Consider the following 22,716-nt stretch of genomic DNA (forward strand, 5'->3'; position numbering starts at 1 on the left):
CTTCCTAGTTTGGGATCCATTGGGCTGGAGTTCTGTAGCCTCTACCAATTCCCCTGGGGCTCAAAGGAAAGGGGAAGAGGTCTCATCTAGGCCCTCAGCTGGCCGTATTAGCTATGTCTCGGCAGATGGCCTGTCTGTGCCCCCACCCCTGCCCCCAGAAGGAAGACGAGGCTGGACTAGTGGACCTATTCACATCTGGAAAACAAAGAGGCTTCAGACATACTCATTCAATGTGAAGGCAGAGGAAGAGACAATGCATCTCATACGCACAGATAATGGGAGGAGGTAGTGGCCCGAAGTCATCTGATGTTACTGAAGAACAGCAGGGCAGCTCCGGCTGTGGGTGATACAGCAGGTGCTTCATTGGGCACGCGCGGAGGGCATGACCCTTGAGAGGAGTGCGTGCGCCCAAGGCCAGCAGAGCTGAGAGAGACGCAACAGGAACACAGCTTGTTGCCGTGAGCAGGTGTCAGAGGCTCTGCTCGGTCGTCGTGGGCCCGTGTGATGAATGCTACGTATGAGCTAAATTGGCATTATAGGCCCTGTGTTAGCCTGCTCAGGCTGCTGCAAGGACGTACTGCAGACTAGGGGTGGCTTAAACAACATAAATCTATTCTCCGCCAGTTCCAGAGCCTAGAAGCCCAAGATCAAGGTGTTGGCAGGGTTGCTTCCTTCTAAGGGCTGTGAGGGAGAACCTCCTCCTGGCCTCTCCTGATTGCTGGCTGGTTGGTGTTCCTCATCTTGCAAACACATCACCTAATCTCCGACTTCATCCTCACATGCTTCTCCCCATGTGTGTCTGTGTCCAAATGTCCCCCTTCCGTAAGGACATCAGTCATATTGGATTAGGGCCGGCCCTACTCCAGTATGGTCTCTTCATAATTAATTGCATCTTCAAAGACCCTAGATCCTAATAAACTCACATTCTGAGGTACTGGGAGTTAGGACTTCAACGTACGCATTTGGGGGGTGGGGGGAGACACAATTCAACCCCTAACGAGCTATGTCTCCAAATCACTTCGAGAGATCTTTCAAAACACACAGACCGTGAATCCGGATCTCCAAGGGTTATCGTGAGCAGGGTTGGTCCCTGATCTCTCCCACATGCATGGTTGGGGCCACAGGACCATCTCCATCAAAGATTTGGGTCAAACTCACACCGTTTCCTCTCGAGTAGGCTTTGGCCACGACCACCTGTTACTCCAAGGAACTTTTCTTCCTAAATAACAACTGTTCAAGGTATGGATTGAAGCAGCCTTTTCACAAAGGCCATTTCAAAGAACACAGGTCAGTGGAATTCTGCAAACCATCTTTTTATGCAGCATTCCATATAGGGGCCATTGTTGTAGGCCACAGAGTAACAGGTTCTCCTAAACATAGGTGATTTACGATCCTGGCCATGAACTCAAAAGGAATGGACTGTACCAGGCTCTGCTGAGAGCCTGAGGGGGCCCACAGTCACATGTCGATGGGAAATGGTGCAAAGGAAAAGAAAGGAAGGCGTGAACACCATTTGATCGGGCTTGCTTCCCGATCCCCATACAGCACGCTCCCTGAAGCCACAGAGGCTGATGCTGATGTTAAAATTAGCTCTGACAAATGAGTAATAAAGCAGGCTCCACGAATCCTTCCCCTGATGCTATGCAGTCTTTATTTCTCTCTGATTGCCTTGGGATGAATGTCATGACATAATGGCAGTGCAATTCCCAGTACGTTTTCCGTCTCCTACGGAGGGACGGGAATGGGAGCCAGGCACATCCCGCGGGCGCAGTGAGGCGTGGCCACGTGACCTCCTGGTAAGCGGCAAAGGGATGGGACTGGAACTAAGTCTGCCCTGCGCCTGAAAGCACAGGCTGAAATGCGGCTGTGGCTGTTGGAGAAGGAACAGGGCGGAGAGAACCGGGCCCCCAAGGGCAGAAGAGCTGCCCCAACAGGCCAGCCTGCCTGTGCAGGCTTGACAAGGAGAAGGGCGCCAACAGTCACAGTGGCAAAACCTCCGGTTTTGATCTGGCCTAGGTCCTCACTAATTCATGCGGTTAAGGATTGACATATCTGTCATCTTTTCCTGACACTGTTAGCAAAAGTTACACGGGCAGAATGAACTTGACTCTCCCTCGGTCACGTGGAGACACTCAGGTTCCTTCAGGTTGGAAAGGCTCCTCTCAGCTCATTCTCATCCGGGTGAGGGGGTGGCCCAGTGAGTTCTTTTTCTACATGAGACCAGGGGCTTGTATTTTTGTTGGTGGCCAGCTTCCTGCAGTGGAGCGACGAAACAGGGCAAGCTTTGGATTCCGGCAACTCGGGGGCCTCCGCCAGGCACAGAACCACTTTTGCAAAGCTTATTGATGAACGCCATCTCGTCAGCACCGCACAAAACTCCATTCCCTGACTAGAAACCAGAGTTAAAGCACAAAGACCCCGAGCGAGGTGGCTCAAAGGACTGAGCCACACGAGTGTCCCCGGTGAGCGAGTGGTGTCAGCTGGGGAGAGGGACAGGGAGACGGAGAGGGAGATGACAGGCTGCGGGGGGTACGGGCTTCCAAGGACACTGCAGAGGAGAACCGGGGCTCTGAGAACCACCTCCCGTGTCACCATTCTGCCCTATCCGGTGTTGGGTGGGAGGACCCAGTGAACAGCACCGCCAGCCCCGCGGTGGGCTGGGGAGAGGAGGCAGGGGCGAGCCCCGCCCGGCCCCCTACGGCCCCTGGGACCAGCCACGCCCCCGCACAGGGCAGGGCGCCCCGCCAGTGAGTCCGATGGGCAGGAACTCTCCCAGAGGCTTCATTTTTACTTTTTTATTTGGCAACACATACTGAGAACAAATAATCCTTCCGGTAAGGTTTAGGTTTTGAGGAATCACAATAAAGAGAAGACAGGAGACACCAGTACTGGTTTCGGGGCTTGAGACAAGGACAGAAGCCACACAAGGGTGAAGGATCAGAAGGGGTGGCCCCTCGAGGCATCAGGTGCCCCTGACTGAATCTTCCGAGAGCACGCGGGCCAGAGTCAGGAGGCAGAGACGGGACAGCAAAGCACCAAGAGCTGCGTGCGGCCCCGATGGATGGCAACCAGAACCTCCTACGGAGCGTGTGCTTTCAGAGCCTGGCTATTCTCTGCAGACCTCACGCTGGCCACCTCCAAGAACTTGGCGGTTACTCAGGCTGTGCCAGACGAGGGCGAGGAGAGAGAGACACGCTGTGCTTTCCTGAGCGGCGGGGACAGAGCGAGGACAGGGGCGGGACTCCAGGGCCAGGGGCGCCTCTCCCTTCTACAGCCGAGACACTTCATACAGGTACGCAGCCAGCATTTTCGTTCCTTCTACGTAGTTGAGCCTGATGGAGAAGAACAAGCCGTCGCGTCGGCTGCCGTCCAGAGGTCCAGGCGCGCGCCCGGCATTCTTTTTGGGAGTCCCACCGTCCCAGCTTGCTGGCCTTTCGTTCCACTGGCCTCCAGAATTTGGGCATGTGGTTCTCAAGTGTGGGTTCAGTCCAGCTGCCCCACTAGGAACCTGTCCTGGTCGTGGTCTAACAGAATATACGGGGTCCCACGCAGTAGTTAAGAAGAAAGCCTCACTTTGATCACAGCCCCTCCCTTTGTTGGGATAAGAGGCCTCGCCTTCTGCCCGGATTCCTACGTCTCTGTCCCTTCCCTCTGCCGCCGTCTTAGCCCGAAACTAGCCCACTCTGCGGCCCCCCCCAGGGCTCCTGTTCTCTGTCCTTCTCGGCTCTTCCACGCTGCCCATGGGTCCTCCCAGCCCGCCTGGGCCTCTCCTCACTGCGCTAACTCAGGGACCACCTTCCATCCCCGCTGGTTAAAGAGCCCCCCTCATGTCTGCACAAGCCAGGAACACATAGAAGGGGCCTAGGAAGCCAGCAAGGACACTGATCTTCCAAGCAGGCAAAGCGCGGAGGCTCTTTAGGAATCCTAGATGATGTCCTGAGACAGACACAGAGCACTGGCTGAACCCTGCTGTGAAGAACCCTCACCTCTCCATGGCCCTGTCCCCGCCTTCCACCGGAAGCGCTCACTACCCCAAAGACGATGGTAGCAAGCAGAGCACTGGCCTTGGGGGGGGCCACAGACCCCGGCCCCCCCTGCTCTCCAATCAAAGCAGCCAGACAGGTGGAGAGGAAGCAGGCGGGGAGGGAGCAGGCAGGGAGGGAGGTGGAGGGGAGGGAGGTGGAGGGGCTGGAGGGCACACCGGGGGCTCTCCCGGGTTTCTCTCGCTGGCAGCCATGAGGAAATGAACCCGGGGCAGGCCGGAGGACCCAGAGCCTCACCTGTTGAGCTTTTCATTCTGGGAGTGGGCACCATCATCTGCTGAGCCCACAGGCAGTAGCATGACATTCTTCCCAGTAGCCTCCTGAAAGGTCAAAGTCACAGGAATACTGCCGCCTTCCCTGGTCAAGTCAGGCTCGACACCAAACACTGGGGGAGAAGAGTAAAAGACATGGTGAGCTTACAAGCAGCGAGGCTGGGATGCACTGCACACTTACTACCCAGCAACGTGAGTCCAAGCCCCAGGTGCGTCTCGGGGCCGGCAGCCCCACTCTCAAGGTCCGTGGGGGACATGGTCCCGCTCACACCGGGGGCTCTCCTCAGGGCCCCTGCCTGCGTCCCCAGGAGAAGTCTCACCTGTTTTCAAGGCTCTTCTCCCAGCCATGTAATGTGGGTGGTTGAAGTCAGACACCCAGGGCTTCCCACCATGGCCCATGTACACTTTGAACTTGTTGGGACTGCGCAGGTCAGCAAATTTCTTCGTCAGGTAGCTTGTGACCTGAGTCACAAACGAGACATAATGTATTCTAAGCCCGGCACCTGACCCAGTGCTAGAAATCTCCTCTACAGCAGTCTGCGGTGGGTCTAGAGGGGGCCTACAACCAGTCTACGGTAAGTCTACCACGAGTCTACACTGAGTCTACAAAGAGTCTATGACGGGTCTCATTTTCTGCTGTGAAACACTGAGCACAACTATGGTAACAAAAAAAGGGATTTTTATCAAGAAACAAAATCCAGCAATTTGAAGGTAAAAGGTAATGCTTTCATTTCAAGCAATTCACCCTTTACACAGACGTTCCCATAGGATAATATTTAAATGTCAAATCTTTAAAAAATGTCCCTTGATTTGCTTTACAATATTCATCACATCTGGACCAAAAGTGGAGCCCGGTGCTGACTGGGGCACAACTGATGACAAAATCTCAGGCCTCAGTTTCCTCGCAAATCCTTGAGGCCATCTCTCCGGGAAACCTCGGATGAGGGCAGGGTGACTGCCCCCCAATGTGCCCCCTCCGGAATTTACCCCTTCTGGAATCGTGCCCTTCCACTCCTCACACTGGCCCAGACGCAGCTCCTGTGGATTCTCACTTTAACCCACTTGGCCTAAAGTCAGCATTTGACCTGAAGCCTTACGATGAGGTCAGGGGTCAGGTTTTAGCATGCCTCAGCAGTGACAAAGGTCACACGTGGGGCTTTTTATATGGCCTTTATCTTTGATCAGTTTCTGAACTGCTTATTCTGGTAATTACTGGGCTGGCAGGAGTCAAGAAGCAGGGAAGTATGGGTCTGGGGTTCAGTGCTCTCCTAAAAGTCTTTATGCTCTGAGTCTCTGTCGTGGAGGAGCCCCCTCCCCGCGTCCCAGCTCCGTCACATGCCTGCTTGCTGACAACTTCTGGAGTCATGTTTGGCACAAGCCTGATGGAGAACTTGCCGACCACTTTCCTAGGAATCACGGTCTTGGCCCCCGACCCAGAAAAGGCGCCTTCAATCCCATGGAGGGAGAGGGACGGGTACCGCCATCTGTGCATCAGGATGTCTTTCTGCAGAAAACAACAAAGTGGGTCAGGGGACAACACTGTCTGCTTACGAAGGAGACGGCAACGGCATCTGGGAAGTTCTTCCTAGTGGCCCGCCGGCCTGGGATCTACACAATCACAGGCAGGCAGTACAGACCCTGGAGGGCTGAGAGATGAGCCTGCCCCAGATGTGCTCTGGTACTGGCTTTGATGCACCTTGAAGAGGGGGGCTCTGCCACACTCAGAGCAGCCTCAAGTGTGGCATCCTGGCCTCACTGCGGCTCAGGACTGCCGGTGACTAAGAGCCACGGGCTTCCCACCAGCCCCACAGAATTCAGGGGTAAGTCGTGGTCCCACAGACCTCAGAGCTCCTCTAGAGCCAGAGGCACCAGGAACCAGGAGGAAGAGGGCAGCACAACGCAGGCCACCTGTGAGCTCCCCGGCCCCCAGGGGAACAGAATGCAGGGGTAGTTCCTACTGGGAGGAGAGCCAGGGCCATCCACTGAGTCCTGGGCCCAGTGACCATGGACAAGCATCGTCACCCTCTGCCAAGGGGACTGGCACAGAGTAGGCCCTCATCTCCGAACGTACGACTGATACCACCGCCTCTCACACCCCCTGCACCCCAGCAGTGGCACAAGACAAGTCAAAAGAGGACACGTGGCCACCTGACAAAACAGGCTGGCGAAGAGAAATGTGACAGGGCCCCGGGGCCGCTCAGGGACTCAGCCACCTAATGTGTGGACTTCCATTTGTGAACCAAATAGGGTCAGTGAGACCTAGAAGGGAGACACGCGGCCCGAAACGCAAACACCTTACACAAACACAGACACCAACTGGAAGGCAACAAGGCCGGAGCAAACTGAAGTCTGTTCAGAAACCCACTTTCCCAGATGTGCCCCTGCCCCTGACTAATCTCTCCCGGCCTCAGGCCCCGAATGACAGCTGCCCATGAGGGCCTTCTACAACCCCCCCGCCACCTGCGAATTCTTGCCCCGCTCGGGCCCACCAACTCTCCCTGGTGTGTGGCCTGCTTCAAAGGTGCCCCACGCCCGCCCGGTCCCCATGCCACCAGCTCCAGGCTCTCCCCTGCAGCGGCACAACTGGTCTCCCCGCCTCACTGCACCCGCTCCAAACCTGCAACGCCTCTCCACCGCCTGCCCACAAGGGAGGTCTGATCGGCTCATCCCTCTGCTCCAACCCATCCGTCCACCATCTTCCAGGAGAGCACATGAGCTCCTTGGGACACCACAGGGCCTCACGCCAGGCCTTTTCAGTCTGAATCCCAGACCTCCCCCGGCCAGCCCTCCCCACGAACAGCCAGACTCCCCATGCCCTGCTCTGCTGCTCATCCCTCCCGACCCCCACAGGCCTCCCCACTCCCAGGCACACAGTGCTCCGGACCCTGGAGTGGCCTCCACACTCTTTCACACTTCTTTGCCCATTTGTCTCCTGGAGAGATGAAACTCATGGGCTGGGCCTGGCCATATTCTTCTTGCACCCCAGGGCCTGTTGCTGCAATTCAAATCACGGCTACATCAGATGTAAACTTATACGCAGGCCTCACAAGCCAGGAACCAGACTACTTAAGAGAAAAATCCTAACACAATTTTTTCTTAATAGTTAAGTAACCACTTTGTGCAAATGCTTTCCACCTAGGTCCCCGGCTGTTAGGGATGCTTTCAATCATCTCCGGGCCCAGCAGTAAAACATCATTCTACAAATGCAAATCAGGCAAAAGCTACCTGCTACTATGTGTCCTCTGCATCCGTTCTCCAGCTCCTAAGTTGTCAAAAGTCAACATGTGACATTTTTAAAAATCTCCCAATTCCAATTCCAAGCCTGGTAACGTGCTGCTTTCCAGTGTCGGTACCATCTGAGGGCTCTGGGGCACACGCATATGCCCAGATCTCTGCGGCACCTCTGGCTCCTGCCCACGGTGGGAGGCCTTGCGAGCGGACGGACCAGGGCGGCAGGCAGACCCGCGGAGGCACGCACCTTGCAGCTGTGCAGCAGAGTCTCTGCCCCCACGTCCCGGGTGTACTCCTCCAGGTCAAAGTCGATCTTGTCGTAGAGGCCCAGCTCGTCCTCCGTCACAGGGGCCACTGCCTCGTTGATGCCAGGGATGAGGATCTTTCCCTTCCTGTCCACCAGGGAGCCTGGGAGGGCACAGAGGAGGGGCGCTCAGCAGGCAGGCAGGCAGCACAAACACAGCAGCGCTTACCACGGGGGCCCGGAGCCCACCCCCCCATCCCCCCACCCCGGGGCTGAGGAGGACCAGGAGCTTCACAGTGACATTTCCTGGGCATGCAGAGCACTCGAGCACGGCCTAGGAACAACTAGTTCAATATCTAAACAACCCAGTGAGGTGAGCAGTATCATCTTCCCACTTTAACACAAAGAGACAGAGATGCAGAAGGGTGGGTGACCTGTCCCCTGTCACAGACCAGGAGACAGACCGAGCAGAATGCCTCCTGCAGGCTTCCTGTAAAAGCCACTACACTGATTAATATTTCTTTTTTAATCCATGTTCCACAAGAAACTGGCTGCTCCCAAGCGAAGGAGGCCAAGACAAAGAGAACAGAGTAGACTCCCGTAACAACAGGCTGCACGTATGGCAGCCGCTACCTGAGAGGGAAGGAGACAGAACTTAGGCAAATCCTGGGGTGAGGCAAAGTTCCATCGAGCCTTAAACCAGCAGGATGCTGGCAGGACTGGGCTGGGCCTCTCTCCTGCAGAGCTGAGCATGCAGGAGCCCTGGCTGGGGTGCTTAACAATGTCAAACAGACCGAGGCAGGTGGCCTCCGAGGGACAGAAACTACAACTGTGTCACGTGATCCTAGGGGCCAGCTCAGACAGGGCTGAACGGAGCCAGGGGCTGCCCTAGTTGGGTCCCAGAGACAAGACAGGGTTTAGTGACACACGGAGGTGCCTGGGAGACAGAGGCAGAAATGAAGCATGTCCATCTTTCAAAGGGAATGGTGAGCGGGAGGAAGTAGCAACAGGGAAAGAGATGAAAGCACCAACTGCCAAGGACAGCCTGAAACAAGCCACTCCAGCTTCTCTCCCAAGTCACCAAGCAGCGACTGAAATCCGTGCTTACCCATCAACATGATGAGATCTGTCATGGCCTCATGCACCGAGCCCCCGTACACGCCAGAATGGAGGTCTTTGTCACTGCACTCCACCTGGACGGAAACAGAGACCCCTCTACCTGCTGCTCAGCGGGAACTCAGCCTCATCATGTGACAGTAAAGTGAACGAAGAACATTCACAATTCTCAAAATCAAAATCTGTTCCCTCAAGGAGCAAAGCAAAGCATTTCCTAAATTATAAAACTTCAGCAACAAAAGAAATACTCTTGGCAACGCTGACCAGGGGGAAAGTCGGGGTGCTGACCACAGGTGGACGCACGTGGCTTCACAAAGACCCCGTGCTTTTCTGATGAAATGGGACACGCACCATGAAAAGCAGCCTGTAAGGACCTTGGGCCTGAGGACCTAGGGCCAGATCCTGCCCCCTGCCCCCCGGTCCCACTCATTAGCCTGTGACCAGGGTCAGGTTTGAGACCTCACCAGGCCTGAGTCTCCACACCTGTAAATTGGCAAGGTGGGAGCGTCTGACTCACAGCCACTGGGTTCTTGTGTCAGACTATTTGTAAAGTAGTCTTGAGAGGCGAAGCGCTCAGGGCAGCAATGAGGATGATTCTGGCATTTTCAGCCTCCAAAACACTCCCTCACAGGAACCAATCCGCCCTGTGTGCTAGGACCCACCCTCATCTGTGGAGGGGATGCAGGCTCAGCTGAGCATGGCCCTCCCGCTCTGCCCCTGCACCCGGCTTCTGTGTCGAGCACAACCACCCAGGTCCCTCAGGATCTCCGGTCCAGGCAGACCTAAGGGGTCAAATGTGAACATCTTAATTTTTAACAGTAAGTCTTTCTGCAATGCTTTGCTTAAGTCAATCTTAAATGGGCTACAGCAGTTCATCTTTCCTCAACTGCTCCAAGGCAATTCTCCAAACACCCTGTAGCTTGAGGTGGCAGGAAATGGACTCTGGCTGGAGAATCTCGAAGGGTGAAGACCCAGCCTGCTGAGAAGCCTCTGGGCTTCTCCCTCACACGCACGGCCCCCTTCCTGGGACTTGCCCACTACACGCTACAGAAGGACAAGGGAGACTACAGGCTGGGAAGAGACACCATGAAACACAGAGAACTTGACGTGATACCTCAATGAAAAAGTAGCAAATGCCCCTGAGACCATATGTGATGCAGGGCTTCTTCTTCCCCAGCCAGTAATTGTCAGAAATGCAGACGTAGTCCACATCTTTGAAGAATGTGTCTTTACGGGAAAAAATCAGGTCGTCCAAGCCTTCAGAGCCCGACTCCTCCATGCCTTCCAGACAGAACCGGACATTGACTGGAATTTCCTATGAAAGGGAAATGAGCATTGGGAGGCATTCAATTCTCATGTGCTTTTATTTCTTAGACACCACAGACAGGAAGTCACCAAATGCTTTGCAATCACAAATTTCAAATATTCAACTTCCTCCAGGCCCACCGCTCAGGCGGCCTGTGTGCGCCCTGTCGTGACCCTCAGGCCTCACGTGCTGGGCGGTGAGGGGACATGCACGGAGCCAGCCATAGTGACACCCTCACTGGGGACTCCTGCCAAGGACGCCACAGCGTGACCACGCTTCCTATCCACAGGGACCTCTGCACTCACCCAGCGCGAATCAGGAGTCTCCAGGGAAGCCCGAGCGGCTCTCTCCACAACACAGGTCACGGCACAGACAAAACCTGTCTTCATCTGCGCCAGGGACCAGTCACCACACCCACATGCCAGAGCAAGGAGGGGCCTGCTCCTATTTCCAGGCGCTCTGCACTATGACCCCCTCTCCATGCTGAAAGCCCTTCTCCCCAAGAGCTGACAGTAACCGCGAGGCGCCGCCGCCCACTTAGCTCCTGCTCTGCAGTTTCCCAGGCTCCCCAGGCTGTGCAGTGAGGCAGGCGGCCCTTCCACAGACGAGAACGTGAAGCTGCACCCAAGCGAGGTGACTTGCCGAAGGTCAAAGAGGCTACAAAATGGCAGAGCCCCCACGTGGACGCAAATCCATGGAGTCCTCCCCACGACAGCCCTCTGCACCACCCAGCTCGCCTTCCCCTTTCTGTCTCTCAGATGAAATCTTTCCTGGGACCCTGGCATGTGGAAAGGATGTAAGTGGAGCTGCTCTGGCCGCTCTGCCCTGCACACAGCCAGCCGCCTTTCAGTCACCCCGGATCCCGGTGAGCCCTGGAGAAGGGGGAGTCTTCCCAGCCCCTGAGCCCAGTCAGTTGGAGGTTCTGAGCCCTGGCTCCCGCCTGTGCAAAATGGCACCTCGGACGGACCAGAGTTCCCGTCCCTCTTCAGATCTACCATTCTACCGTCTGACAAAAACGCTTGTCTTACCATTCTTATTTTATCATGGTACAAGATAAAACAATGCAAAAACTGGGTCTACACAATGGTCAGCATTAGGTTAAAAACAGTTGAAAAGATCCGTAAGTAACAAAATACAAAGTCTCTGACAGCTGGAATTCTAGGCACCCTGTTCCTCCCTAGTTTTCTATTTTACAAACTTTAGGCAGGAGCAGATATCTCACATTAAGGAAATGTATCTTAAAAAATAAAAAATTTTCAGGAGGATAAAAACCACCCTGAGAAAGCTAGGGGCTGCCCACCACCACAGAGCCCACGACTTGGTCTCTAGGTGAGCCGTCTCAGAGGTGGAGCCCGCGGCTGAAAACTCGAATTTCAGGTGCTGGCTGGATTCCTGCTGAGTCATCAGTACTATGGCCGCTGGGCGGCTGTAAAACAATCACAATCCCTAAAGCTGGAAAACAAACCTATGATCTTATATCTGATCCCACTGTGCTGATGCGGTTTGGGGGGGACCTTGCTTCCTCATAGTCCAGTGATCTTTGATCTTTATGGGCTGTTCTGGGGACAGATAGCCCTGCTTTGTATGGCTGTGATAGAGCCGGGCAGTTAGACGTGAAGTACCTGATTTGTCTTCTGGAAGGCTTCCAGGGCATTCAGCCAGCCGGCCACTGGCCCCTTATCATCGGTTGCACCTCTCCCATACAATTTGCCTAGAACAGCAATCAGCAAACTCAGTTACAATCACGATGAAATAGACAAGAAAGTGTCTTGTTGGAGCACAGCCGAGAGCATCTTAGCGCCACCACGGGCAGCTGTCCTGAGACCTCCTCTTCCAACCAGAAGCCCCGTTTTCATTCTGTCAGAGCCCCGAGTCCCCATGCTACACTCCTCTGAGGCCCTGCCAGAGAATCCACCATAATCTAAGAGCAAGCCGCGTGGATGCTCCCAAGTTGCCCTCCCCTTCTTCCAGCGGACACAGTAGTCCGCCAGCGCTCTGGTCCCTGCTGACCCAGGGCGTGGACTGCTGAGCCAGCTCCAGGCGGCACTGCCAGCCAGCTAGTTACTTCAAATCTACCTCCACAACCAGCTGGTAGCAGTTAAGGGTAGGCAACCTGGTCATATGTCGGATCCACAACGCACCATCAAGAGAGAACTACAAATCTCACACAAGCCCAATTCTGACACCTAATTTGGTAAAGAAAAGAACAGGTTTATTATTTACTTCTCATCATTTTGAAAACCAAAGGACGTGGCACTGCTTCTCCTCCACCTAATTAGTCACAGGACGCCCCCACCCCCCACCCCACACAAACACTCCTGGGACCCCTAACAAAGGCAGGTGGGCACTGGCCACCAGGAAGGACAGTTGGCCATCCAGCCCAGACCCTGCTCCCTGCCCTGTCATATGATGCAGAGCTCATCAGAGGGGGACCAGGCCGGAGGAAGGACAGCACTCGGGCTGAGGCGTGCTCATGGTTCAGTCCCTCTCTGGCCAGGTCTGTAACGGCCAGGCCTCGGACTTCCTCATTCTCAGCCTGTTTTTAATATTTGACAGTTTCAACATGACCACCCCAAAGCAGCATGACACTTCGAGCCATCGCTACCTTGGGAATTTCTTTCTATAAACTAAACTTATTTTTCACAAAAGCTACAGAGTTCTCCTAAAAAGCACCCTTATTCCTGTGACAAACACTGACTTGAATCGCTCACTCCAACATGCCAGAACTGTACTGGACAGAGGCGCACAGGGCGATGTGCTCCGTCCCTCCCGGGGTCCCCCGACAAGGAGAGAGACAGCAGGCGGCCAGCTGACCACAAGGAAGCTCATCTGTGGCCTGAGGTGTTATCCCAGCTCTACCGAGGGTGCCTGGCTATGTGTCAGAAGCAGGGAGGGGCGGAGTGCGAGGCCTCCCAGAGGGGCAGTGGGTGACTGGTGCTGGTGTAGAAGCCGGGATCATGTGACAGGTGCCAGAGGGGCAATGAGGGGAGACGAGTAGGCAGAAGAACCCGCTGGGTCTCCCGAGAGGTGTCTGGGAGAGACACATCACACTGAGGTCATCACGTGGCCGGAAACAGAGGGGAGGAGGACCCAGCACTTCAACAAGCAATAGGAGCGCTCTCAGCAGGGGAGGAGTGGCGGCTGCGGGGGAGGCCCAGCAGGGACTGCAGGCCCACGGGGGCCAGGCGGGGTGAGGCCGACCTCCAGGTTTGTGGTGCACGCGGCACGGGAGGCAGGGGATCGTGTGCAGGAGGTGAGACGGGGAACAAGGAGGAGGGCAGGCTGGAGAGCTGAGACACAGAATTCTGCTCCAGACCGTGGCAAGGGGAACAGCCCGTAGAAATGTGGGTCTAACGCTCAACAGGAGCCCAGTGGAAAGTCAGCAATCGCGCTGTGATCACGACTGCAGTGCGGAACTGAATTTCCTCAGAGATGTTGCTGCAAGTGAAAAGTTTCCTCGATCGTGCACAGTAACGGACACGGCTGAAAGCTTCCCTTACCATCGCGTTCCACCAAGGTGAAGGGCTCGCTGTCCCAGCCGTCCTCCAGGGCTGCCGGCTGCACGTCCAGATGTCCGTAAATACACACGGTTTTCTTCTGCGGGTTGGAGCCCAGCTTGCCGAGTAAAATGGGAGGGAGCGGTATCTCAGAGCCATCAGGGAGCTAAGAGTCGAGAAGGAAGCAATCAAGGACAGCCTTTGTTTTAAAAATGTGGTGCTTATAGTAGATATTATTAAAATACCTGAGTGTTTTTACGTGTTCTTATCAATCAGCCTACATTGTACAGTTCAAGAACACACTGAGTACTTAGACCGCATAATATTCACCAACTGTAGGCAATCTGGTAAATTTTTAAAGGCTGATTTTTTAACTTTTACATTAATAACGTATTATGAAGACTAAGTTTGGGGTACAACTTTGCTCATTATTTTCTAAAATAATGGATGAAAACTACTACCATCTTAAAGCAGGAGATACACGTTTGAAATTCTGCATGAGGATCACAATTTTGCACATAAAAGGATGAAGACCAGAACAGGAGGGAAGGGAACAGAACTTGCAGCAAAGCCACACTAAAGCCAGCAGTGAGCGCGCCGGTGTTCCTTCTAAGCTCCCTCCCCACGCCTAACCAGTCTCCGACAAGCCCCTAAAAACAGGGGTGGGGGGGCAGGGTCTCAGTCACGGCACCAAGTGGACAGGTACTTTAGGTAACGTGCCAGGCTGCTGGGATTCTTGCAGGATTTGTCTTTCCAGTGAACTGCACTCAGAAACGCTCACCTCAGTAACTCTTGGCAAGCCCACAGTACCCATGTGCAGCCCTGGGACTCAAGGTCGCCCACCCACGTGAACCACCCCCAGGGCTGGGTTCTCGCACCGCTTCCCGAAAGACAGCCCCAGCCAAGAGAGGCAAAAAATCGTTCCTTGGACTCACTGCCCTGGTCACACAGGACATGTGGCACTGTGGTTGCCGCTGGCCCTCCACTGGCCTCAGGAGAATCATGAGTTTTAAATGACAGATTTTCTCTAAATAAATTTCTACTCAATATAGCTGAAAAACTGAAATACTTTACCATTTTTCTAAGATACCAACATTTGAGCCCACAAATAAATTTGTACTGAAATTCAGGTTGCAAATTGCAAATCTCTGCCCAGTTATCCCTAACTACTCAGAACAGGGAAGAATGAAGTCTGGCTAGAAACACAGTCAAGTGCTTACGGGGCTACCACGCCATCCTCTACTAGAGAACCGGTCTGGGCAGAAGTCTTTGACAAGGATTCCACGTGTCTCCCCCTTCTGCCCCATCCCCACAGCCATCACCCACAGGCCCTATTCTGTCCTCTGCACTTTGTTCACTTCTTCCCTCACGTCACTTCCTGCTCAGGAGCCATGACTGTCTCATTTCCTGAGCACTTCTGTCTAGAGGTCAGGCCCCCAGTGACCAGGTACCCCACATTTCCCAGCCACGCACCCTTTCCATCCTCCTGCCTGGGCAGCGGCTAGGCAGCAGATAGGCCCGACTTGACGTTACCTGCAGCAGCCTTGGCAGTGGGCCTAACACCAAAGAGCCTGCCATCAGCCTTTCCCACAGTTCATGCCTGCCCACAAGCCTCGCCCACCAGGGACCCGGGCTCTGAGGTCCATCACTAGGACCTGGGCCCCAAGTGTCCTCTTTCCCCTGTAAGCCTGAAGATGCCCCGGCTTCTGCATGTACACGTGGTTACACCCAACTCCACTTCCACACCTGCCCCAAGTCATCACGGCTTCCTAAAACACGGAAAACTGCCACCACGTGAAGTGACTGGAAGAGAAGCTCCAATGGGCTGTCACCTCACAAGGATCCTTGCACAACTTTTCTAACAATGACGAAACTGTCAATTCCTTGGTAAGAAAGGGTCTTAAGTGATTCGAGAGTGTCGCAGTCACTTATCATTTGTGGAAGGCCCTTTCTGAAGAAATGCACTGCAATGTCAGTGTAAAATAGAATAAATCTATTGTAATGAAACAACTCTTGTAAATTATTTGCCACCTAGATTTCTTTTTTAATATATTAGGAAAAAAGGGAGGGGGAACAAATCAATTATGCTTCTACAAGAAAATAATACAAAGAAACTTGATTTATTCTCTCACAAGTGGGGAAAAGTGCCGGGAAGCTATAGTATATCCTAGGTTAATTTGTGGCCAAATGAAATCTCGTAAAACAATAATGGATTGGGAATCAGGAGACCCATGTTTGAATCTCCCTCACCATCAACTGAGGGGTGCTCAGTGGAGATAAAGCCCACCTGGGCCTCTGGGTTCTTCTCTTTATGAAAAGACCAGATGGGGCTGAATGTCCACACATAAAGCCCCAAGACTCTGATACCAGCGGACACTTAAATCACCAGGCAAGAGAACCGAGATAAGCCAAACCCTGTCATACCCTGCAATTTAAAAGAATATTACAAAATTGGAAAATATAGGACATAAAACCTGCCATTAGCATGGGACTTGAAATCGCCTGAGACAAAAAAAAGGGAAATAATATACCATTAGTGAGATGGTTCGTTCTTGTCAGGAAGAAAATGAGCCAATGTCACCTGTCAGAATCCTGCAGTAAAGTGCAGTCAAGTGCTTACAGGGCTACCACGGCCCCACACAAAGTAGCTCTTTTTCAGGAACCAAGTCATACAAAAGTGCTTTTTCCACCAGCTGGGATGCAGGGGGCACAGTGCGGTGAGTGGGGGTCTTCATCACTTTTACCCCTACACGGACAGTGTGCAATTTCCTAGTCTGAATGCACACTGCTTTCTAGGGAGCAATCCCAGTGATTTCCTAAGAGTGGCCATGACATTTAGTTATTTCTTCTTCTTCTTTTTTTTTTTTTAACTAGACTCCACGCCCAGCATGGAACCCAAATCGGGGCTTGAACTCACAATCTGAGATCAAGACCTGAGCTGAGATCAAGAGTCAGATGCTTAACCCACTGAGCCACCCAGGCGCCCCGACATTAACTTACTTCTGACTAACCTCAACAGCTCTCCCACCTGGAGAAAACTGCTGAGTGTTATAAAAGCTTTGCCCCAATCCAACTGAGGAAATCATATAGTTCAGTATCCCAATCAGGCCTTTTCTGTTCGTTTTAAAGACAAGCAGATTATCTGAAGCAAAAGATGATTTAAGAATATGCTGGGTCCTAGAAGACTGCATGGCGCAGTCAGTTGAGCGTCATGATCTCAGGGTCATGAGATAGAGCCCCATGTTGGGCTCCGCACTCAGCATGGAGTCGGCTTGAGATTCTCTCTCCCTCTGCCCCTCTCCCCAGCTCACACACACACTCTCTCTCTCTCTCTCAAATAAATTTAAGGTAGGTCTGCTAAGTGGTTCTGTAATTCCCAGAGCGCCAGCACCATACCTTCTGTTTTCCAATATCTACCAATTCCACAGAGCCACCCAACTGCTTGATCTCCGCAGCGGCAACTTCCATCATCCTCTTGATTTCGTCTCTTTTCTCGGGCCATGCAGATACACTCTGGATGGCCACCCATTCTGCAAGTTTCTGTTTGTGGATAATAAGCAAGAAGGGATTCTGAAAAGGTGCTCCTTTAAGGAAGAAAGGTATTCATAAATTTGCCAGGTTTCGGGCAGCCAAAGTTGACTTGATTCCTGCAACCAGTCCATATTTAAACATGATGGCTAGATGTCCAAGAAGAGCTATAATATTTGCTTTTTAAGATTTAAAAAAAAAAAAAACCTGTCTGTATTGACCCTGTATCAAGAACTACAGCGTAACAAAAAACGTCAGAATGTGTTTTTAACCATTAAGCATGAGATGAGTGTGAAATGTACAAAGTTCTATAAATAAGTTTATAACTGAACCTAACAAAATTAAAACTGCAACAGACAGAAAATATCCAACATTTTCACAGTCTAAGTTAGTTACTCATGCTTACCATGGCCAAGTTCTTTAAAGTAAAATTTTTAGAATGAGAGCTAAAGATTTCATCTGAAATGTGTCTTCCAAGAATAACTTTAAAGCACAATTCTTTACTGTCAAGAAACAGATTTAATTTACATTACCAAATCATTTAAAACAGACGAAATGTAAAAAAAAAAAAAGTTAGAAGTTCTTTAGTCTATATCTACTACAAGAAATTGTAGATGGAGATTAAACAAAAATCTCTGATTAGCTCTGCTATTTCTAGAAACATATATACATATATTAAGACTTTCTGTCAAAAGCCAAAAGTATAACTTACATACTGTAATGAGGAGGCAGAAGAGAAGACCTCTAGATATCTTTGGTGTGGTGAGAGAGCTGTAAGATCTACTCTCTTAGCGAATTTTAAGTATATAACACAGTATTATTAACTACAGTCACCATGCTGTTATCTTCAATCCCTACTCATAGGGACTGAGCTTACTCAAAACTGAACGTCTTTACCCTTTGACGGGCCTCTCCCCATTTCCCCTAGGCCCCAGCAATCACCCTTCTACTTTCTGTTTCTGCACGTTCAACTTTTTAAGATTCCACATATAAGTGAAATCATGCAGTACTTGTCTCACTGTCTAGACAGTATACTTAATTTAAATGGCAGAGCTCCTACTAGTTTCTTGAAAGTGTCTCTGAGCCCCACTGGATTAAACCTAATTTTAATGTTTACTACAATAAATATTCCCTTACCTTAATGTAGCGATCCTGATTTTCATCGACATACTTAAACAGGGTAGTGAGGGCCGACATCTTTCAAGCGGACCGCACACCTTGAAGGTTCTTGGAAGGAAAAACCACCTGTCAGTCCTGCCTGCGGATGGGCCTGACTGAGAGGCAGTTAGGAAGGCACTTGTTTAAGTTGATAAAGGGCTGCTCCGCCCTCGATGTCATCATGAGGACACCAGGAAGCAGCAGAGAAGCTTGGGGAAGCAGTTGGGGGCTCAGGGTGATCTCCCATTCTTTTCTCAGAAGGAAAATTATGTGTTAAAACGGCCCGTAACTGAAAGAAGGGTCTGAGCTTAAGACAATCTGATGAAAATTATAAGTAGGTAGTTCCTGGTAACGCTTATTTACCAGCACTTAAATTTTTTTTAAAGCAGACAGAGAACTTCCCATTTACTATTACCACAAAGGAAATAGTCACTCCAAGAATCCCAGCAAAAGTGTCACATCCTGTCTGTTACTGTCACAGACCCACAACGCAGCAAACAAAACCCAAGGAGAGGTAGATAAATTGTTTTAAAAAAGTGGATAATCTGAGCCCAGAAACAGTCAAAGGCAACATGTGATACCTCCACAAAGGCCTGATTAAGATCAAAGAACCTCCGTGGAACCCACAGCCTCCCTCCAGGGTGCATTTGCTAACATCCCGTTTCTCCTGTGTGAGACCCAATACACTCTGCTCCACCAGGCAAGTACAGGGGAAAGGAAGTCATCTGACCAGTCATCTTTAAAATGGGAATCAACAGGCAACAAAAAGGATTCTGGTTTGGGGACTTTCAAAATTGTGTCCAACCTCCGACTGATATTTCAAATTCCATCAAGCGGCAAGACTGGCCCGAAACAGTAATGGAAGAGCCAGACCACAGCCATACCAAGGATTTCAGAAATGCAGCTGTAGTCACAAGATCCTGTAACATCTAGGTAGTTCTAACGGCCTGTGGATCGACACACTGTAGTCACAGAGTATTTTTTTCTTGGTATGGGATTCCAAAGTGATTGCTCAACAGAGGAGTGACTGCATCTACAGTAACATCAGGCCTGGAGGCTGTTGAGGGGATTGAGGAAATGACCCTCAATCTGCGCGCAGTCGGATTTCAGTAAGGACAGGTCAAACCACTCAGTTCTCAGAGCCTCCTTCTTCCTCTTCAAACACCCACCCCTGGGCATAAAATACTTACAAACCTCCTAGCCTAGCCAGCTCAGCCTGCTTCAGCAGAGACTTTTATCTGAAAGACAGGACAGTCCACAAATGCTGAAGAGGCATTTCATGAGCACTAGTAAGTCAAATTTTCATCTGTCTATCACCAATAATGCAAACTGAGAGGCTATCTGTGACAACATGCTACACTGGGCACGTTTCATTCGGGTCCCTGGTCATGAAATAATAACACAAATCCCAAGTTCACTGTGCATCCTTTCACTAGTGCAGCCAAATTAACCAATGACCTTCCGTTGATTCATTCAAAGATACAACTACCTAAGTTGCACTTTTACCAAAGAGTAAACAGAGCGCCGGCCTGCTCAGCTCTCCATGCCAAGTCCCCAGGGCTGGCTAAAAAGTAACTCCTTCTCTGAATTAGTAACCCAGTCAAAGGAGGTCAGGCCAGGGCCGTTTTCACCCCCCCGCTCAGCTCTGGGTTATTCTTGTCCCAACCCGCCCCTCCTCCCCCATCCAGTACCCAGACCCTGAAGGCGGGCCGCCTTCAATGCGCGGTGAAGCCCACTGACCAAGGTGCAAGCGCTGTGCTGGAGAGAGCAAGAGCACACATTACGCTCCCAAAATAAATGCCAGGAACTCTAAAATTTCCTGTGGGGCGGGGGTAACATAACTTAAGTGATGAAGCTAGGGAGAGGGAAGGGCAAATGAGACTGGCAGCACCCGGAACCGTCTAGCAATACCCACGAATGACTTCTTTCGTTCTGCACGTCCCAACCCTTGTACCTCGGTAATTCGGCGCACTTCGTGGAGTCAGCAGACGCAGGAACCCTGCCCTTAAACCTACAGAAGCCAGTGAAACGGGGGCAGGAACCTCCAGTGCGCCCACTCCGGAGCTTGATCCCAAACATGGGTACAAACTATCCTTCGCCACTCCTCCCTGCACACACAGGAGCGACTCCTCGTGACGCCGGGTCCGCACGAGGAAGAGCGTCCGGGCGCCCGCCCAGGCCGTGGGGGGCCCCGCCCGCGGCCAGGCCCAGGCCCATCTTGCAAAGGAGTAAACAGGCTGAGGACACGACTGAGCGAGCCGTCCCAGACCCGCACACTGCAACCTTCCGGCCTCAAATGCCGGCGGGACCCAGCGACCCCTGACCCCGGGCCTCCGCCAGAAGCTCCGCTGGACCTAGAAAGGCTCTAGTTTCCTGCGGGCCGCGTCAGGAGCAAGCGGCTGACGGTCCTCCGCGCGTCCTTCCCGCCGCCCGCCGCCCGCAGCCCGCAGGGCCCCGGACCCTCAGGAAGGCCTTCTTCTAACGGGGACACCGTCCCTTCCCGTCCCTGCTGGCCACGCGGACCAGGCGGTGGGCCAGGCCGCGGCCCAGCTCCCACAAGCTGAGGCGCGACTCCGGCTGGACGCCGAGACCCACCCGCCTGGGTCCCGCCCGACTCGCCCCGCAAAAGTCCCTCACCGCTCAGCGACTGCCGCGCCGGTTCCGCACCACGTGCCCGGTCACGCCCTCGGCGCGGGCCCGCCTCCCGCCGCCCGCCCACCAATCCCGGGCCTCGCTCGGAGGGCCGGCGCGGCGTCCCGCCCTGCCCACCAATCCCCGGCCTCATCCGGAGAGCCGGCGTCTCCCCGCCCCGCGTCGCCCCGCCCACCAACCGCCGGCCTAGCTGGAGAGCCGGCGTCGCCCCGCCCCACGTCGCCCCGCCCCGCCCCGCTCACCAATCACTGGGCTTGTTGCAGAGCCGGCGACGACCCGCCTCGACCCGCCCCCCAGCTTTGGAGTCGCGCGGAGGGTGGGACTCTCCGATTGGATTCCTAACCTCGCCTGCTTCCTTCTTCCTGCGTAGTTCCGCCGGGCGGGGTCCCGGTCTGTGGACGGTGATCTCCAGGGGTCCCCGGAGGCGCCCACACCCGACCCTTGGGCGGCTCAGGCTGGTCCCAGGCGGTGCCACCGGCCGCAGCCTGGCCCTGGGGGTCCCAGGGCCCCACCGTCCCCCTTTCCGAGGGAGGAGGCGTTTTCGGATTTAAATCCTCTGATCCCCGGAAGTGATGACGGGAGAAGACCCACCATTTATTTATGCCTCTACCTTTTTAGCCGCAGGACCCTGGGGTAGTGATGATCCCCCTGAGAGTATTCCCAAAAGAATTTGCCTCAACCTGTACCCCTCCCCCCTTCTTTTTTTTTTTTTAAATAGCAGGCTTAATAGTTGCTGTAAATATTTTAAAATAAAATGACCCTCCCTTAAATTTTCTATATCCCTCTCAGGATGTTGTCAAATTTAACTTTCTGTTGATTAAGTTCGAACAATGAGGGAATATTAAATACTAAGGTGTCCCAATTCTACTCCCCCTCCCCGTTAAGTCAAACTGTACAGTAAAGAGCTTTTACCTCAAGAGGAGAAATTTCTCTACATTCAGTAGTCTAGTATTCATTTTTAACTCTTTTTTTCTTGACTTTTTTTTAATTTTAATTGAAGTAGAGTTGACATAAAATGTATCAGTTTCAGGTGTACAGTCGTGATTCAACAATTACAATCATCAGGAAGTACTCGCCACCATGAGTGTCATTACCATCTGTCATCACACAAAGTTATTACAGCATTATTCCCTAAACTGGAGTTTGCATCTCTGTGACTTTTTTTTTTTTTTAATAACTGGAAGTTTGTAGCTCTTAATCCCCTTCACCTAATTTGTTCATGCTCCCTGCAACTTCTCCTGTGGCAACTGCTACTTTGTTGTCTACATTGAAGAGTCTCTTTCTCTTTTGTTGTTTTTTAGATTCCATGTAAAGATGAAATTATAAGGTTTTTTTTTCTTAGCATAATACCCTCTAGATCCATCCAGTTTATTGTGAGTGGCAAGATTTCATTCTTTTTTTTTATATAGCTGGGTAACAGTCCATTGTGCATATATCTCACATCTTTATCCATTCATCTATTGATGGACACAGGTTACTTGCATATCTTGGTTATTGTAAATAACGCAATAAATAAAGAGGTGCATGTATATCTTCAAGTTAGTGTTTTTGTTTTCTTTGGATGAAGACCGAGAAGTGCAATTTCTGGATTGTATGGCACTTCTATTTTTCATATTTTGAGGGACCTCCATACTGTTTGCCAATTTGCACCAATTTACCAATGTCACCA

General features: G+C 52.3%; 1 protein-coding gene across 2 annotated transcripts; it reads right to left on the minus strand.

Moving 5' to 3' along the window:
- Positions 1 to 2,780: 2,780 nt before the first annotated feature.
- On the minus strand, positions 2,781 to 21,095 carry CNDP2 (carnosine dipeptidase 2). 2 transcript variants are annotated; one of them, XM_028102928.2, is made up of 12 exons: positions 21,033 to 21,095; positions 18,375 to 18,464; positions 17,106 to 17,249; positions 13,713 to 13,875; positions 11,835 to 11,923; positions 10,021 to 10,221; positions 8,899 to 8,983; positions 7,794 to 7,954; positions 5,655 to 5,819; positions 4,636 to 4,777; positions 4,281 to 4,428; positions 2,781 to 3,332 (listed from the first exon to the last, which is right to left on the minus strand). In XM_028102928.2, the coding sequence occupies exons 2-12, from the start codon at positions 18,432 to 18,434 to the stop codon at positions 3,269 to 3,271; spliced, it is 1,422 nt and encodes a 473-aa protein (XP_027958729.2). In that variant the 5' UTR covers positions 18,435 to 18,464; positions 21,033 to 21,095; the 3' UTR covers positions 2,781 to 3,268. The 2 variants fall into 2 exon arrangements, with proteins under 2 accessions (XP_027958729.2, XP_027958730.2); XM_028102929.2 differs by lacking the exon at positions 21,033 to 21,095 and adding an exon at positions 20,350 to 20,954.
- Positions 21,096 to 22,716: the final 1,621 nt, after the last annotated feature.

This window comes from Eumetopias jubatus, unplaced genomic scaffold (genome assembly GCF_037043125.1).
Source record: "Eumetopias jubatus isolate StellerSeaLion01/CBP00866 unplaced genomic scaffold, mEumJub1_p1.0 scaffold_16, whole genome shotgun sequence".
NCBI lineage: Eukaryota > Metazoa > Chordata > Mammalia > Carnivora > Otariidae > Eumetopias > Eumetopias jubatus.

Bases quoted from the DNA above. Each gene is read 5' to 3' on its own strand.
- CNDP2 (XM_028102928.2), bottom strand. From the start codon at position 18,434: ATGTCGGCCCTCACTACCCTGTTTAAGTATGTCGATGAAAATCAGGAT. The intron at 13,876-17,105 runs GTATGGTGCTGG...CTCGACTCTTAG, and splicing joins TAGATATTGGAAAACAGAAG to CTCCCTGATGGCTCTGAGAT. The intron at 3,333-4,280 runs GTGAGGCTCTGG...CTTCTCCATCAG, and splicing joins CAGAATGAAAAGCTCAACAG to GCTCAACTACGTAGAAGGAA.